The sequence below is a fragment of the Ruditapes philippinarum genome, unplaced genomic scaffold, assembly GCF_026571515.1.
Source record: "Ruditapes philippinarum isolate M1 unplaced genomic scaffold, ASM2657151v2 ctg1107_1_1_1_1, whole genome shotgun sequence".
Lineage (NCBI taxonomy): Eukaryota > Metazoa > Mollusca > Bivalvia > Venerida > Veneridae > Ruditapes > Ruditapes philippinarum.
The window spans coordinates 29,504-48,482 of record NW_026856188.1 but is presented as its reverse complement, the minus strand read 5'-3'; the positions used below and the strand labels follow the sequence as shown (position 1 = coordinate 48,482).

At 33.5% G+C, this 18,979-nt stretch overlaps 1 protein-coding gene across 2 annotated transcripts in view; it reads right to left on the bottom strand.

Moving 5' to 3' along the window:
• The window catches only part of LOC132745718 (glutamate [NMDA] receptor subunit 1-like), a 42,452-nt gene extending 24,613 nt beyond the window's left edge, over window positions 1-17,839 (bottom strand). For both annotated transcript variants that reach the window (XM_060734679.1, XM_060734680.1), the window contains exons 1-10: window positions 17,405-17,839; window positions 16,493-16,669; window positions 12,897-12,997; window positions 12,113-12,228; window positions 9,865-10,057; window positions 9,281-9,524; window positions 8,191-8,305; window positions 7,266-7,390; window positions 5,598-5,762; window positions 4,292-4,526 (exon numbers count right to left, since the gene is read on the bottom strand). In XM_060734679.1, the coding sequence (XP_060590662.1) occupies window positions 4,292-4,526; window positions 5,598-5,762; window positions 7,266-7,390; window positions 8,191-8,305; window positions 9,281-9,524; window positions 9,865-10,057; window positions 12,113-12,228; window positions 12,897-12,997; window positions 16,493-16,669; window positions 17,405-17,779 (1,846 nt within the window). In that variant the 5' untranslated portion in view covers window positions 17,780-17,839. The remainder of the gene's footprint in view (window positions 1-4,291; window positions 4,527-5,597; window positions 5,763-7,265; window positions 7,391-8,190; window positions 8,306-9,280; window positions 9,525-9,864; window positions 10,058-12,112; window positions 12,229-12,896; window positions 12,998-16,492; window positions 16,670-17,404) is intronic.
• Window positions 17,840-18,979: the final 1,140 nt, after the last annotated feature.

Genomic DNA, 18,979 nt, shown 5'->3' with positions numbered 1-18,979 from the left:
GGTTCCAGGAACAGATTTGACAGTGTGTCTTTAAGCTTATAGCTTCCTACACAATGAAACTAAAATAAACTCTGTATAAACCAAATTACTTGTAATAAATGCTCAATTCATTTTAAACTATGCATTCCTTGAAAATATTTAGAACCTATGATGAAAACTTGGAACGTATGTATAACACAGCTTTAACTGATTTAATTATGAATCATATAAAAGACTATCCCTAAAATGGTAAACTTTCCCTCAATACAATGTTTTAATTCCCTTTTTTATTGTTGGGTTAGATTTAAAGTCACACCATCACTGTAAAGGACATATGGAAACTTCCAAACGTTACTGGTGGAGGATGGCCTCACAATGCCCCTCTGTGCATTATTTCAGGCACAAGCTGGCACCTTATTAGAACAACCATCACTCCATAAGCTAAAAGGATAGCTTCCTCACATGAAAGAAACTGAGGTCCCTGATGGGATTCAAATCCACAGCGGTAAGGAGCAAGTGGTTTCAAATCAGTGACCTTGACCACTACACCCCTTGCCATATGAACATATTAAAGCCCTACACTTTAGGTGATGTTATATAATCATTCTTCAACCTACTGGAACCAAGTATAATATGCCTTTGTCGCCAGTATAAAGCCTGGCCTACCTGCGTATACATGCAGTCCCACCAGTATTGAAGTCCTATACTATTTGGATACTTATTTAAAATATATCATATTGATTTCCTCAATATTGATAATAGTTCCAAATATATATGCTAGGCCATTTAGGAAATTCAGCATGTTAAGTGTTAAGAAGAGATAAAGTGTATCCTTGCTTAAACAAACGTAAGCATTATGTCCTATACAATGTTCAGTATTTCACTGTCTGTCTCAAGTGCTAAATAATATATCACCCATAATTGATTGTAACATTCATCTTGTCTGTTTACAAGTGGTATGTCTACAATATATCTATAATTTAACAGACACAGTACAAAGAAGCTACTTGTCAAATTGTTTTGTCTGGCTGTACATTGTACAAGGGGTCTATGAGATACAAATGTATAAATGCTATCAAAGTAACGAAAAATTTCAGGCCTGTTATTAAATCAATAGACTACAGAACAGTTTCATGTGAGAATGCTATTAAGATAGCCTGGGAAAAAGAAAATAAACTATGGCATAAGAGTAGCGTAAGTTTCTTTAATAAATATGAAGCTATAATAGGCATGTCCTGAAGTGATGATTTTCCTGACTGGAAAGTAAATACTGCGAATTCACTTATATTCGTGGGCATGAAATTTCGTGGTTTTATCAAAACAGGCATTTTCGTGGGTTCATAAATTCGTAGATTTTCGTTTTCCTGTTAAAAATAAAATTCAGTAACCTAATGCAAAGTAATCTTAAAACTTAATCGCCGAATATCTTTACTTAAACATGTACAGTACACATCTTTACTTGTTACACAGTGCTTGTCAATAAATTTAATCCTTGCCTCTGGCAATAACTCTAATATACATGTAGCACAGTTACTGCCGATAATTGACTGCAATTAACACATTTATGTGACACGATATGCACCTCCATTGGACACACTGCCCCTGTAATTCGCCGATGTAAACATTGCATAATTTATACGACACCTGACAGGTTTTAACCAGCGAGTTTAAAAGTTTACACCCTGAAATGGTCATAACATATTTGACAGTAACTACACGCAACGTCACAGCGACTGTGTAAATTTACATGCATATAAATTAATCTCTGTAAATAACACGAGTATGTGTGGATCTTGTAAAAGACGGTGGCGTCTTTGATGTTTACGGAATAGCATTCGCACAAATACAGATAAAAAATCATTTAAACTGGATCATTTAAAAATGACAAAAGAATGTACAATAAATCTGTTTTAGCGATCGTATTTTTTTATAATTTTGTGTACTTACGACAATAATATCAAAGACCTTTTTAAATTAATAAAAGCAAACTGACAATTTTTTAATAGCGCTAATTATTGCATTGTCTGGGTTCCCATATTTACTCGATTATGTCAAGTATTTTTGTTAACACAATCAAGTCCTAGTAGACTATGTGTACAACGATCAAGTGTGTAGATGTGACATTATATTTTGTGACAGTAAATTGAGGACATATAATCGAGTTTTCTTTCAAGTTTCTTAAATATTGCAAACGGATTTAATTTGTCACTAACCTGATTATCTGTCTGTATTTACATCCATTTCACGAAATATCGACCGGAAAAGAGCCGACGCATGTTTGTAATATACAGAACAGAGACAGGGTAAGAAGTATTTGTTGAGATAAATGTTCGCCGGTTAGTTGGGATAAATGTTCGTCGGATCTTAAATTCGTGGATTGACCTACCCACGAAAACCACGAAAATTCGTGCCCCACGAATAATAATGATTTTACAGTAGTACCAGAAGGCAAAAATTGGCATTTCTCTTATAAAAAGTTTGGAAAAGTGCCAAATTGACTTAAACTTGGAATGTCTTACAACAAAATATATACAGTTGACTCTCGGTAACTCGAAATCCAAGGGACTAGGTATTTTACTTCGAGAGAAACGGAATTCGAGTAACGTGGAACTACCGCCATTACGTTGACTTCGTATATGTATATACATGTACCTGATTGAATGTGCAAAGAAGTAGGTTTCTTATTGTTGTTAGCGGCAATGCTGCAATATTTAACCATTGAAATGACGGTAAATCACTTTCAACTACAAATTATAAATGAACAAAAATATATCATTCAAAATTTAATACATGTATATTAATAGTGAAACATAAACACACAATTATATTTGATTTAATTGATCATCGGACGAAAACGAAATTAGCAACTATCGTGAATCGGAAGTACAAATTAATGTATGCAATATGACGGAACATTAATTATACAAATATCATTTACGTTGATAATACACATCAATACCTAGGCTGTTATTTGACTAAACTGTAATTTGACTAACACCCGTCAGACTGGCACGAGTAAACTTTTTTAAAGAAATGTAATTAAATTTTAATTTAGTTATCTAACTGTTAAAACCAATTAAGTCGTGAAACGGATTAAAGACACTTTTACGACGTGTTAATAATACATGATGACCGGCAATTAAAATTACTATGAAACGTGTAAATCACAAGTGACAACATCTCACCTTGATGTCGCCAACCTTTGATCAGTCGGCTGTTTTCACACTTCGACTAATTGAGATGAAAATATGTGGACTTTAATTGACGGGACCAAATTTTCTTTTCGACTAAACAGGAGTCTCGGTAAGTCAAAATTTGACCTAAGCGGAGTTAAAATACAAATATAAAGAAGGACATTTGACGGGACTTTAGAAATTATTCGACTAAGGCGGAATTTTGAGTAAAGCGATTTTGACTTATTGAGAGTCAACTGTACTTTTATAGTTAAAGAGATAAGTATCGGGAAACACTTCTAAACCATGGAGTATTGCCTACTTAAGCAGTAATCTGTATTAGTATAAATGATAAATGGTACTAATGAAATTGGTTCTTTCGTACATAACATATAATACCAACTTTTTATTGCAAATTGACATAGATCTATTACAGGAGGTTTTAAACTGGAATTTCAGTTAATTGTAGTATATAATTTGTTAATTGTAGTTATTAATTTCTCCATTTGAAATGTATTCTAGTGCTGTTGAAAATTATCGTATCAATCTCTATAAGCAATTGCATCACCAAACTTTCAGCATCTGTAGTAAAAGGTAGACAACTTATACAGAGAAATAATGGAAAGTTTATTTTTCCTAACAAAAGAACTGGTTATAAGACTTAAAACTGATACATTTACTGTGCTGTTGTTTTTTTGTGTTTTTTGTTGTTTTTTTTTGTTTGTTTTTTAATGGAAGCTACTTAATTAATTCTTAACCTGCTAATACCAAGTGATTAACCTTTGTGAGCCTGCACACCTGTACAGTCTGACCTATACCTGGTGTGCAGTCTGACATGGCTATTTACTTTTTGTTGACAAACTTTTCATCTTGATATGCCCAAAAACTGATAATGGACAGTTCCAAAATGGTCACTAGACAAGTCTATTTTAGAATTTCTGCACATTAAGGATAAAATTTGGACAAACCGACTTCTAGTTAAAGACATTTCAGTAAAAAAGTAATAAAGGAAACAGCCAACAGTAATGGCATCAGGTAAAACTGCACAAGCTGATTTGCCTCTATACCAGTGTCATGGGAAAGTTATTATTAGCAGCTTATACTAATATTAATACTATAAGGGTTAAAACTTAACATACCTTCTCCTATACCACTGTTGAGAAGTACACCCCAGGCAAACCACATAGCGCTGGATAGATTAAGGGCATCTTCTTCTGTGTCATCATTCTTGGCGAGCTTGAAGCGACCAAATGGACTAAACCTGTCCAGTAGGTATAACACTAGAGCAATTACATGCACTGACAGACCAACTAGAATCCACAAAGTATCCTGGAATGGTTGTAAGAAGGATGCCAAGCTGGAATCTTTTTGTTCCTGCGAGAAGAAATTTATACAGCATGTTCAATTAACTTCATTAGCAAAGAGTATTTTTCCACTGGTATCAATTATGTAATGTAAGCAATTTGTGACAATATTTCAAAACAAAACCCTGTCTTAAAAACACTATTTTAGACTTTGAATTTGGTTAACGCGTAAGAACAGTAATCTAAGAATCGCTGTCTGTGTGGGTTCAAACCCTGTCAGGGGCAAGCTGTTGTTTCCTTGAGCAAGAAACTTAACACTCATTGCTCAGTACCTATTGGTTCCAGGAAAGGATTCAGGGTGTGTCCATAAGCTTTAAGATTCATACATTATCAAAATAAAATTAAGTTCTGTATAAACCATATCTGAAGTAGCACATAAACTTGAATCAAAATTCCTAAAGCAAATGTCTTAAATCAGACTTTGAAATCTATAATCTACTTAATAAACTATTTTAAGCCATCATTCAATTTTAAGCATGATTTTTATGCTTTCAAAATACAGTCAATTTATATAAAGGCTATTTTTTATGCTATATTGATACAATAATGGTCATATACCAACATTCAAACAACAAATAATCACTCTGATGCACTTCAGAAGAACCACTGACCTTTTCTTAAGCTACATGTAGCCAGATAACTTCATCAAGATTCAAACCTACAGAGGTAATGAGAGGAGTGATTTAAGTCATAACCACTTAACTGAGTCAACATTGAAAACCCTTGACTGAATCAAATACATACCAAATATATTGGAGAGAAAAAAATAAAAATATTATAGAAATATTAAAACTTCTGTCAAGATACAGAGACATTGTTCAAGATTGCAATGTATAAATATCATTTAGATAATGTTAGATGCAATTTCATTAATCAGTCAAAAATTTAATTATTCACAACTATAAGCAAAAGTAATTTCATCTGTATAACAACTGTATTATAATTATACATGTATGTTTGACATGTATTTCATCTTCTTGTCAACTTTCATATGCTGTTATTATATGCTGTACAAATGATTTATATGGGCCAGAGGATTCAGTACAAATTAAACTTGGAAACATTGAGTATATTGGTTTACCTTTTTCACAAGAATAGTAAGACCTTGATATTTGAATGGTTTAGAGAAGTCTATAGCTTGGGCCCTCTCAGGGTTGATAGTAAGTGGGGCAACAACCAGATCAGCTTGCTCATTGACCAGTTCACCAACCATACCTGTCCATTCTTTCTTTGTTCCATTATTTACCTGTAACATAATTGTGTATTAATATAACAAAACTTTCAAATATTCAGGTATGTTTTGTATAAGATATACAGTTGACTCCGCTTATAACAAACTCAATGGGACATTTAAATATCGTTTGTTATATCCAAATTTCGAGAAAAGCGAAACGGGTAAATTTGCCGTGAAAAATCCATACCTGTTACTGGTTACCTGTGTAATCGGTATTTTACGACAGCGGTAATTAAATGCAGGCATTTTATTGAAAAATATTTTATGTACATGGTACATGTATTTAGACATGTAGTACTTGTCTATAAAGTGCTTACCATTTGTATTCTTGTGCTATTTGTTTGTTATTGTTTGGTTAATATTGCAAACAAAAATCGATTAGTTGATAAATATCGGGTATTTACAGCAATTTATCAGCTGAAGGTGTGGAATACAAATTTTCCGTAACAAGTAGGAAATTATGTTGTGAGAACTTTTAATCAAAATCTTTATTCCCTGAAGCCATAACTTACCTGTGCAATCACTTGATTGAATAATTATCAGATAGCGAAATTCATGTACTGATCTTAATCGAGTGCATCCCGATATTTCAATTATAATAGTTTGTTTTAACTGAGGAAATTTACATGTTTTTCTCTGTTTGGGACTTGAAAAAAATGGTTCGTTATATTAACCAAAAATTCATTTAAAGTGAGTACTTATAAAGGGATGTGATTTGATATAAAACAAAGAATGAATCGGCCAGGAATGTCGGAGAGTTAGTTTGCTATTAACGATAATTCGTTATTAGGCAGTTTGTTATAAGTGGAGTCGACTGTATCTAAGAATATCAAAATTTTTATTTATCATTATACTTGTTTCTTTTTTGTTCTTTTTTAACATTTAGCCTACTGGACAAGTGACTTGTGTGAACCAAGGTAAGTAGGCAGTCTAATCATGGTCTGCATTGTTAGCTATTCAGTCAGTACATATTTTTTACATAGTCACTAAAAATGATGTTTAGTCCAGATTGAAAAATGGACACGAACATTTAAGACAACCAGTATGTGATAATGAGTTGATAAGACTTAACTCACTCCAATGCTGTAAATATCCAGCTATAAAGTTGTAGAAAGATGTCATGTGCAGCCCTATTCATTATTTCTGGCACAAACAGGAATCTGAGTTGAGCATTACCCTTCTATACTCTTAATTGATAACTTATCCAATTGAAAGAATCCAAAGATCATGGCAAGATTATATGAACCTAAAGTGATGAGTGTTATGGGATTAGAAGGCAGTGACCTTATGCACTTAGCCACATATACAAAAAAACAAATTTAGGGGTTTTAAAGGGGGAAATATGCCCTACCTCCCCCTGTGCATGGTTGTGAAAATTTTAGAAAAACTTTTCTTCCAATAACCTCCCATCATATATGCATGCAGAAATTAACATCCATATATGATACACCACTATCAGATGGATGGTCTGAAAGTCACTGATAAAAAATTTGGGGAAAAAAAGACATGCCTTACCCTTTTAAAGGATCCGAATGAATCATTTGAACTAAGGTACAGGTCATATGTAAAGTTGACTTTAGCTGCTAACATCTGAAGCATCTTCATACAGTATCCATAGCAACAATGTTCTGTTTCAATCTCTACACATAACAAAGAAAAAGAAACAGATTATTTGGCAATTACACAATACAATATTTATCCAGACAAAAAAAATTATATGAAAAGTCATTTTAAAATGAATTTAGCACCTATATCTCTAACAAATGTTATAATCGCATCTTTTACAGATGTGTAAACATCATCTGTATTATTGAGATAAAAAAATGTTTTGTGTGGCAAGAGCTATATCTCAATATCTTTCCTATACAGACTCTAAATCGGATGATCTGTTAGCCTGCTGGGCAAAAACATATGCAACCCATGTGGCACATGCAGACCAGGATTACCCAGAATGTCAGTGCCATCTGATCAGGGTCTGCATTACTGGCTATTCTGGGATTTGTTTGCTTATTTCATTTTACACCTTTTCCCAACAGTATTTCAGTCAAATAGGCGGGTAGTTTCCTAACCATCATTCCTGGAGAGTTACACTAGTACTAGACTACCTTCCTCCGCGCTAAACTACAAAAGCATCTCCCAGGGATTGAACCCTAGCCAGAGAGGTAACTGGATTAGAAGTCATCGACTGTAACCCCTTGACCACAGACGCGGTGTGGCTATTTTGGGAGAACTTATTCTGGGGGAACTTATTATGGGAGAACTTATTATGGGAGAACTTATTTTAAAATTTGCACTAAACATGATCAATGGGTTTGTCCACACTGAAATATGGTCCTAGTCCATTTAAAATATATAGGATGGTAAAGGGTTAAAGTGATTGCCAAAACTAGCTATAAATTTTCTCAAATAAAATACCAGCGCTGGCTATATATAGACTTACGTGTTGTAGTGTTGTAATGTTTACACAATATCCCTTCCTCCTGATTACACTTCCTCATGTCGCCATTCACGATTGGCTCCTGATACACAAACGGCTTGGCTTCTATAGTGATAACCTGGGACAGACAGACAGACAGCAACATAATTACCCTTAACCTGCTGGAACCAAGTGATCAGACTTTGCCACCAGTATAGAGCCAGGCCAGCCTGCACATCCAGGCAGTCTGACCAGGCTCTATACTGTTGGTAGATCATTTTTTGTATTTTGATACTGAAATCCCTTGAACTTTCAATGGACTGTTTCAAATTCAAGGCTGGACAGATCCGTTATAGCAGTTTAAGGGATAATACTTACAACATCATAAAGAAATATAATATCATTAACATCAAATACAAGATGATCAAGAGATACCTTGGCATGACCGCATTTTTTAGGCAACATAAAATATTAAAGGAACTGAACTTGAAGCTCAAAAAGCCTAAAAACATTAAATTTGAATAACTTACAGAGATCAACTGGGGCACTTAAAATAGAAAGATAGGCAACCCAATTATCTAAAATTTTGCACAAAATATATTGGGATAGACCTACATCAAATGAAATATTTCATGTCAAAAATCTCCATTAAAGGGACTCCACTGACGTCTATGACATGACAAATTTGGAAATACTTTTTTTTTTAAATATTTATACCATTCCCTGTAGATTTATATTCAAAATTTCAGACAGATCAATCTCTCACTGTGTATTATCATTTTTACTGTGCTAAATGACATAAAAATGAAAGCATTTAAATGTTTTTAGCTGAAATTTGGCTAAGAATCACTCTAAATATCGAATTCATTTTTATTCTGAGTATATTCTGTACCTCAGTGAAGATCCTTTAAATTGTTGTACAATTTTTATTATAAAATGTTATCAAAATCAGAAAAAGTAGGCAGGACTACAGATGTCCAGATGCTCTAAAATACCACTGGCAAAAAAAATCAAAACTTATATAATACCTCATTTTACCAGAATTTTATACCATTCTGATGTGTTTTTCTTTCATTTTCTATTAATGTAATATCCATTTCATGCATAAACTTACTCTTAAATGTGTTGAAATTTTGATTCCTTTAGGTTTCTTTGTATCACCAGATGGCCACTCAATCGGTGTGTTGCCAAAGGATAACTTTTTTTCCTCTGTGCCTTGTCTGTTACCATGGTAACCTACAACAACGGTTCCTGCAGGATGGACATTCTTGATCCAGTACATGGGGTTCAGTCTATCACCTTCCTCATTAAAACTTAAACGCCCAGTCTGTCCATCTATATTCTGTCTCTTTATACTCCTAATTAAATATATACCAAAAATATTAGATGAATGATAATACAAACTTAAAAGAATATTTGGTGAAAGGTGAAAAATCAATGACAAGTATTTCCAAAATAATTCAAAATATTGCAAAAATTGTAAAATTATAATACAATTTATGTATATTTATAGGAAAATAATAAATATGCTAATATTTGCTGGCTTGCTCTTTTAGAAACTTCATATTGCCAGGAAAATTCACATAAATAGACAGCCAAATTAAGCTCTTATATAAAATCTTTAGCTGCTGTCAGTTAGCTTAAGTTTGTAGCTGCTGTTAGATAGCTAAAGTTTGTAAAAAATTTTTAAAATCTTACTCAAGTAAATTAACGCCCTGTTCCCATCTTTCATCCTCAGCGGCGACTTGTCTACTACAGTTTCTTGGTGTCTCTGTTAGTGTTAAGTTACCACCTAGGAACAGTTCAGTGACTGTATCAGCAATCAGGCTAACACTGTCTTCTAGATGGGCTGCCTCATTAGACCCATTTATCAGTTGTAATCCAATCACACCTGTAATATCACAATATATATAGTAATATAGTAATTCATCTTAACCCTGTGGAATGTATGTCCGTTCGCCAGCTTAGCTCAATAGGGAGAGCATGGGATATGTAATCTAGAGGGGGGTGCACTGGTTCAATCCCTGGGTAAGAAAAACTTTACAAATGATCATGAACAGTGAATCTAATGAGCCATTTTTTTGTTTGTTTGGTTTTACATTGCACCAACACATAACAGATTAAATCAGGTTTTTTCCAGCTTTACTGGTGGAGGATAACCTCAAGTGCCCCTCTGTAAATTTTTTCAGGCACAAAAAAATGGGCCTGTGTAGAACCATCCATGTTTCCGTAAGTTAGCTGGATAGCTTTCTCACAGGTGGAATCTGACAAGGCTTGCAAATCTAACAAGATTGCATTTGAGAAAAATGCTATGCCACCGCATGGTTCAAATTTCATAGCTGTACATCAAAGGACAAGAAAGTAGGTCACATCATCAAAATCTAGGTCAAAGTTCAATTTTACAACTAAAACTGTGCACATGGTCAAAATGTCATTGCTGTACATCAAAGGACAAGAAAGTAGGTCACTGTCCCCTTGGCAAGGCATAATTTTGACCCAAGGGTTTAATAACAATCTTGATACAGGTCCACCAAACAACATTTCAAGTCAAATATCTAAGCTATAGCTTTCTCCCATTCAGAAAACATTTGTTTTATTTTCTGTTTTTACTATGTGTACATAATGAGAATCACTGCCCCCGGGCAGGGCCAATTTTTGACATTTGAACAACTTTGGTAGAGGACCTATAGATGATATATATCAAACATCAAAGCTCTATGCCTTGAACCTTCAGACAAAAATTTTTTTTTTTCACTATATGTACATAATGAAAATCAATGACCCCGGGGCTGAACCAATTTTGACCCCAATGCTATAATTTGAACAATCTTGCTAGAGGTTCACTACACAATGTTTCATGCAAAATATCTTAACTTTATCCTTTGTAAATTTAGAGAAGATGATTTTTTAAGTTTTAACTATATACATATAGGATAAACCTATGGCTCCCACGGGCGGGGCTAATTTTGACACAAGAGGCAAAATTGAACAACTTTGGTAGAGTACCTTTAGATGATATTATTTAACAAATATTAAAGCTCTAAGCCTTGTATCTTCAGACAATAAGATTTTTTTATTTTTTACTATATGTATAATTATATTGAAATCAATGACCCCCAGGGCGGGGAAAATTTTGACCCCAGGGCTATAATTTAAACAATCTTGCTAGAGTTTTACAACACAATGTTTCATGCAAAATATCTAACCTTTAGCATTTAAATTGTCAATTGCTAGAAGAATTTTTTTAAAGTTTTTACTATATACATAGAAGGAAAACCAATGACCCATGGGGCGGGCCGATTTTGACCCCAGGGCTATAATTTGAACAATCTGGGTAGAGGTCTACCAGACAATGCCTTATGCAAAATATCTAAGCTCTAAGCCTTTTGGGTCTTTACAAGAAGGTGTTTTAAGTTTTTACTATATGTACATATAGCGAAAATCAATGACCCGGGGCGGGGCCGATTTTGACCCCAGGGCTATAATTTGAACAACCTTGGTAAGGGTCTACCAGATAATACCTTATGCAAAATATCTAAGCTCTAGGCCTTTTGGGTCTTTACAAGAAGATTTCTTAAATTTATTCTTATAATTCCTTTTGGTTGCCATGGCAACCAGATTTCTGCATGGAATGAAATTCTTTGAGCAACTTTGGAAGCCCTTCACCAAAAGAACAATCCTGCCAAGTTTGATTGAAATTGGACTAGTGGTTTTTCACAAGAAGATTTTTTAAGTTCACTATATAATCTATATAACACACACACAAACACACACACATACACACAGGTGAATCGCTATATGCTACCGCATCGCAGATGCTGCGGTGGCATAAAAATAACTATTTTCATGTATTTACTATTATATATCTAAAAATAGCCGAGATAAAGCATCATCAAATGTACAAAGAAAAGACATCTGCCAATCAGACTCTATTAAACACACCTACCTACTGGTACATTGATGGCTAGTAAAGCTTCTTCTGTCACAAGCCAAACAAAGTCAGTCTCTGTCGTCAAATCGAGCTCGCTTGCATCACGGTAGATATTTTCAGCATCTTCCTTTCTGTGAATAAATCATTGGTATTAGGTAATTCAGGATTATTTAGGGTATAACAATTAATATTGTGAAACTGGACAATGCGTGTTTTGGTATTAAAACGACTGAATCATTGACTTAATTTGTAATATTCAACTGCAAATGAATTAAACTCAATCAACAGAAGAACAGTATGTCTCAAGCACTTGTTAAAGTCTTTCATTTATCAACAGTGACATTTTCGGGCATATAACAGAGGCAAAATATAGGCCTTTTCCAAACTTTCAAAAAATAAAGGTAAAATATAGATCTTTTTCAAATTGCCATAACATTGAGGCTAAATATAGGCATTTTCCCAACTTCACAAATAGAGGCCTTTTCCATCATGTCATTATGAAAATAGAGGCCAAATACAGGTATTTTGCCAATTTTCATTGAAATCAAAACATGCATTATCCAAACTGTCAAAACTTCAAATTGAATTTCAAAATTTCCCTTCAAAATTCCCTTTTAAAATGTGAAAATCAAACTAAAACATACATGTAAATGACAATTTTCTTATTTAATGGCTTTATAGAGATGTTATACATGTACTCAGCAAGGATTTGAGAGTATTGATAACTCTTTAGATTTTTTTCAGTACAAAATAAACACTGACTTATACAGGAAATTAGGAAGGGCCATTCAAAACATACCCTGCAGACAGTAGTATCACCCGGGACTGTTGCTGTGGAAGCTCTTTTAACAGGTCTGTGAAATTGGTGGAACCGACAGAAAATTTCACACTCTTCTCTATCTGAAATTTACAATTTCACTTGGTAACAAACACCAGCTATCATCATTTTTTACAATACGCATATTAAATTCTCTAAAATACTCTCTTATCTTGGTTCATGTATAGTAATGAATATTAAACAGTTACTACATTATAAAGTGTGCAATGAAATCAACTAAACTACAGGTCTGCTCAAACTTCTGTTGCCCTGCCCTACCAAAGTTTACCCTTAGAAGTCATTTATAGCAAAACTGAAATACCAAATTTCACTATAACAGTAAACATTGTATATGGATTTTAGATTAAAATTTTTAATCGGCTAAAAAAGACAAAACAAGAATTTGGGTAAAATATCAAATTGGAAAGCAGTTAGATTGCAAACTGGAGACCATGTTATATTTAACTAGTCCTGTAAATTTTTTATAAAAATCCTAATAAGTAAACAAGAGGGCCATGATGGCCCCGAGTCGCTCACCAGAAACAACTGTTTTTCAGTGTTATTTTTCAAAGAACTTGCTGAAAGACCAGTCCAGCTCAGTCAATGCGACAGTCAAAAAAAAATTTTAGCCACAAGGACTGGGATACTTAGATTTATTTCCGGCCCTGATGATTTTTCCCGCCCCGGACTCTGAAAGGTACATAGGTTGGAGAAAAAATATTTTTTAGTAAGGAAATCATCCAAGACAAGATGGTGGCTTACATTACTTAGCAAAAACTGGTTGTATCTTGTGGTGATTTTGGTTATCTGGGTCTGTGAATACAAGCAAAAATGGAAAAAAAGGTCATCTTGGAAGTTTTACATATTTTAGGCCAAAAATTATTTCAAACTGGCTGAAATTTTATTCGGACATGAGGACTGACTGTATCAAAATTTATCTCGGTCCTCCTTATTTTTAGTTGGCGAGGTCCGAGGAGTCGAGGACCGACAGACTTTCGCACAGACTGCAGTTCAACTTTTACTTGCCCTTCTAATTTAAATAATTGAAATATTTTGCCCTAATATTTTGGAGGCTTTGTTAGAAATATCTATGTTGCAAGTGTGTTTCCATGAGACTATGTAGAATAAGATAATGCAGAATAAACAGGTCTAGGATTTCATGATATTTACAGACAGTCTGTAAATTTTTGGACGAGCCATAATTTTACAGATTTTTGTATCTGTAAATTTACAGACATTAAGTAAGAAAATAGTAGAAACTGCATTAAAATTCAAAACCACAGGTTAAAATTAATAAGGTTACATACTACATGTATATGATTAAATGTAACAGTATGGTGAGATTCAAAACAATATGACTTTCAATTTTCACTTTTATTAAATATTTCAAAATCATCATACAAAGATGAAACTCACCAGATTACCTTTGTAAATATAAACAATCAATAAAAAAACTAGTCAGAAGCTGCGGATTTTAGTGTAAAATTAAAAACAGCAAATTTCACATTGAATATAGAGATTGAAAAAAGACTATCCCTGGGATATAAGATAATGTCCCAGACTATCTATAAATTTACGGACAGTCCATAAATATCATGAAATACTAGACCTGATAAATGACCACTATAGCAGGGTTAATTTTGGTGGAACATTTTTTCTTGATAACTTTTGTAAATGAATACACAAAATGTTAGATGCAAAATATGTAAGGTGTTTACAGTATGGGACAACCAACTTTTTATTTGAGGGCAAATATGTTCCCAATCGGTAAAATTATGGAGCTTTGGTAGCGTCTGTCAAGCGTAACACACTAGTTCCGATTTTCCGTCAACTCCCGTAACCAGTACCATACGGTACTTAAAAACTCTAAAGTTTGTGCATCCTGATGTGAATGATTTGTTTATTTCAGTAATACAAACTGTGCAAGTCATTTTAATAACCAAAAATTCCTTATGAAAAAACCGCTTCGGAGCATTATCATTTTGGTTGGATTTCTCAGTTGTCGATTGATTTGGTTGGGAAACCTTATTTGGTATAGGCGCAAAGTTGTTTTCGCTAGATTCTGTCGCTCCATCAACGTTAACATTGTCTTTATTGAAGAATAATGTCAATCTTGGCTGCTTTTTTTCGAAGCAGACATTTGTGAATTTACCCAGATAATGACGTCACAATCTGAAGCGCCTGAGCGCTTTTAACATGTAATAATCCCTAAAGCGTCTAAGATAAATCATGTGACCAATCAGCTGATGAAATTCATGCTATTTATAGAAAAAAATATATACTACGACGCTCGCAAAAATATGCGTCACGGAAAACACACGGCTATAATATTACCGCATCAAATGCAAAAATACTGTGTCATAAACGCAGAAAACGCTCTCTAGAGAAAACACTGCATGTAGTGATGTAATTAAGTGAATATGAATGAATACAAATAAAGCTTGATACTAAGTTCTTATATATCTTGTATAATGTGCTTAAGTTATTTCATAAGAGGTCATGACCTCAAATAATTTCATCAGCAAACAGCAGGTCATTCACATGTATGAAAGAAATTCCAGCATGAGTTGTTTCCCTTTCATTCAACTATAATTTGAAGAAATGCCATGGTCTGGGGTATCTTAGCTTTAGCAGTCCCTAAAAGGGGCCAATCAAATAAATATGAGCAATTTTTATAAGAGATTACTATAAGAATGCTAATAACAAAGTTTGGTGATCATCCATCAATAAGTTCTGTAGAAAAAGCTGTCTAAAGGTTTAATATCATTTTTTTAGCTCCCTTGACCCCTAAAAGGGGCCTATCAAATTAATATGAGCAAATTTGATAAAAGACTACCTAAGAATGCTACAGACAAAGTTTGGTGATCATCCATCAATTGGTTCTGTAGAAGAAGATGTCTAAATGATTTTCTATTTTTAGGTCTAGAGACCCCTAAAAGGGGCCAATCAAATTAATATGAGCAAATTTGATAAAAGACTACCCAAGAATGATACAGACAAAGTTTGGTGATCATCCATCAATTAGTTCTCTAGATATAGCTGTTTAAAGTAATTTCTATTTTAAGCTTTAGCAGCCCCTAAAAGGGGCCAATCAAATTGATATGAGCAAACTTGATAAAAGACTACCAAAGAATGATACCGACAAAGTTTGGTAATCATCCATCCATTAGTTCTGTAGAAGAAAATGTCTAAAGGTTTTTTCTATTTTTAGCCCTAGAGACCCCTAAAAGGGGCCAATCAAATTAATATGAGCAAACTTGATAAAAGACTACCCAAGAATGCTACAGACAAAGTTTGGTGATCATCCATCTATTAGTTCTGTAGAAGAAGATGTTTAAAGGTTTTTCCTTTTTAAGCTCTGTTGACCCCTGGGCCAATTGAAATGGCATGAGCAAATTCAAGTGTGACTGTCACAAGGATGCTACAGACCAAATTTGAAGTAAATCTGTCCAGCGGTTTCAGAGAAGAAGACGATTGTTGAAAGTTATAAAACTATCCATACCTATGATGAGGGGGAAATGTTAGGATAAAAAATTTTATCCTTGTTTGAATAGAAACAAGTTTAGATATTTATGTACCTTAATTTCTTGTTCTTCTGCGAGTGCCTGGAATTTGCTGAGTATTGAACGACCCTCCTCATCCATACTGTGTATAAATATGACTTGTTTCCAGTCATAGTGAACCAGTAAATCTATCCATACATATGCCTGATGAAAGTACGGGGGAACTGTCCTCATAAAAGTTGGATGTACGTTCTGAAATTGTTGTTAGAATAGGAAGTTCATATATTATCATGGAAGTACAATAACTGTGCATGTTATAATTTCTTCACAAAATACATACTTCATACTAAATATAACAAAAAAAATCTATGATTAAACCAAAAGTTTAGTAAGAATTTTCATTACTAAAAATCCAATATTTCAGGATATTTCCACTATTGACATAATATGTACTATATAAGGAATTCTGTATCCAGTATCTGTAATAACTGTGACCTTGAACCTTTGTCTTACACATGACACATTATCTAATTATGACGATCATGCCTCATGGGTACCAATCAAATGATCTGAATGTCAATTATGCATACATCATGCATACAGAATTTGTTAACCCAACACAAACTACAGCTTCATATAACATTGTATGACAATTGCTGTAAGCAGCAGGCTTTTCCAGAACTTTAACACTTTAATACCCAAATTACCTTCCAAAAATACATATGTGTAAAGTGAAAATACTTTGAAGGTTTCAACTTAAAGATATATCCTTCATATAAGTAAAACGCTACACTGATCAATAATTCTCCAAAGCCCATGTGTCTTAATTATACCAATTTCACTTCAATACTTACATCCACTTAAGTATTTCTCGGGTATTTCTCGGATATTATTGATAAAGATCATAAAATATGATCAAATGAAATCAATTTCATTCTAATCATTTTCAATACTTGATTATTAAAATTTCAAATATTAAAATAATACCTTGTCTGAAAAGGCACTATCTCTCGCATAGATGCCTATAAGTGGAATGCCATAGTAACCGCATGTATATGACACCGATATTGGAGACTGCCCACTAGATGGTGGGTGACTTGCAATTATCACATGCACCCTCTTTGTTATCAAATTATCACAGATTGATAATGCAGACCTAACAGGGTTACTGTCCATCAGTAAGGATGAAGCATTGAAGGTCAGATCTATAGCTTTGCTTGTTTTTCTAGCAGACGCCTTTTCCACATAGTCATTTAGCAGGTACTGGTTATCTTTACTGCTCAATACTGCACCAATATGGATATTTTCACAAGAATAAAGTGAAAATAAAACTGTTATAACCATATACTGCAGTATGAACATATTTATGCCCTTTTGTTTACCAACTGCGTAAGAAATAACTTTGCACTCTGCTTTTAGTTAACCTGAAAATAAAGTAAAAAGATTATAGATATGAACACATTCAATTTACATTGGTTATGGAATTTATATGGTTTACATTTACAGAGTATACTATCAGAAATAATGTAATATTGCATAAAAATATTTATCTTAAAGAAACTCAACTGACATTTTTTAACACCATGGGACTGGATATAAATTCTTTGAGATTAATGTTTCATACTATGTTTGTTTAAACCCGGTGATAACGATAGATATAGCACAAAAACATTTCAATTAATTTCTCATTATATTCTTACTTATTTTTTGCATATCTTCCAGTTTAAAATGCCCAACCTGAACTATGTAAGAACTTCAAATTTCATGTTTTTTAGGCTTTTGACTTAAGTTTTGGACCACAGTGGTGTTCCTAATAAATGTATGTTCAAACCAGCTGTGACACCAACTTAGTCAAAAGATTTCCATGTGCCAACGCTAGATTCTGGGACATTTTTTTCCTGGTCAGAATCTTCCTTGCCCATACACAAATAGCACAATATCTATACACTTAATTTAACCAATACAGGTACAGCAATAGTACAGCAGTGACTTTAAGGGGCTGAAGCAACCCCACACCCTGGCCTAAAAGAATTCTATCAAAAGATGCACATTGAAAGTAGAATATTAACAAAAACTGGCATAAGATTAATGTAAGTCAATAAATCCTTATTTATTGGAGCCTAGACCCCTGCTGAGCTTCCTGTCAAAAATTTCTTTCAGCCAAAACATTGCATTCCTTTTCGCAATTTGTCAACAATGTCTTAAGACTTTATACTCGTGGGTCGTGCAGATGCTTTTCATAGATTACTTTTGGTCAATGTAGAGGCACATTCAGCTTCCACATAAGGGTTTCTTGACTAACCAGAATTGATGGAATTACTGGAATCAGAGATTTTTATTACAGCGATAAGTAGCTCTAAAAATAGAAAATTTTCAAATCCTGACCCACAATGCTTTTCTATACATTTTTGCAACTTTTTTTGATTACCATAATAAATTTTAGATTACATGGTGGCGTACATATATGTATGTATCTGTAAAATTTCATATGTCAAATATGGTCTCAGAAAATCTCGAAAAAATGTGAACTTTCATGATAATAAATCCTTGATACAGATTTTA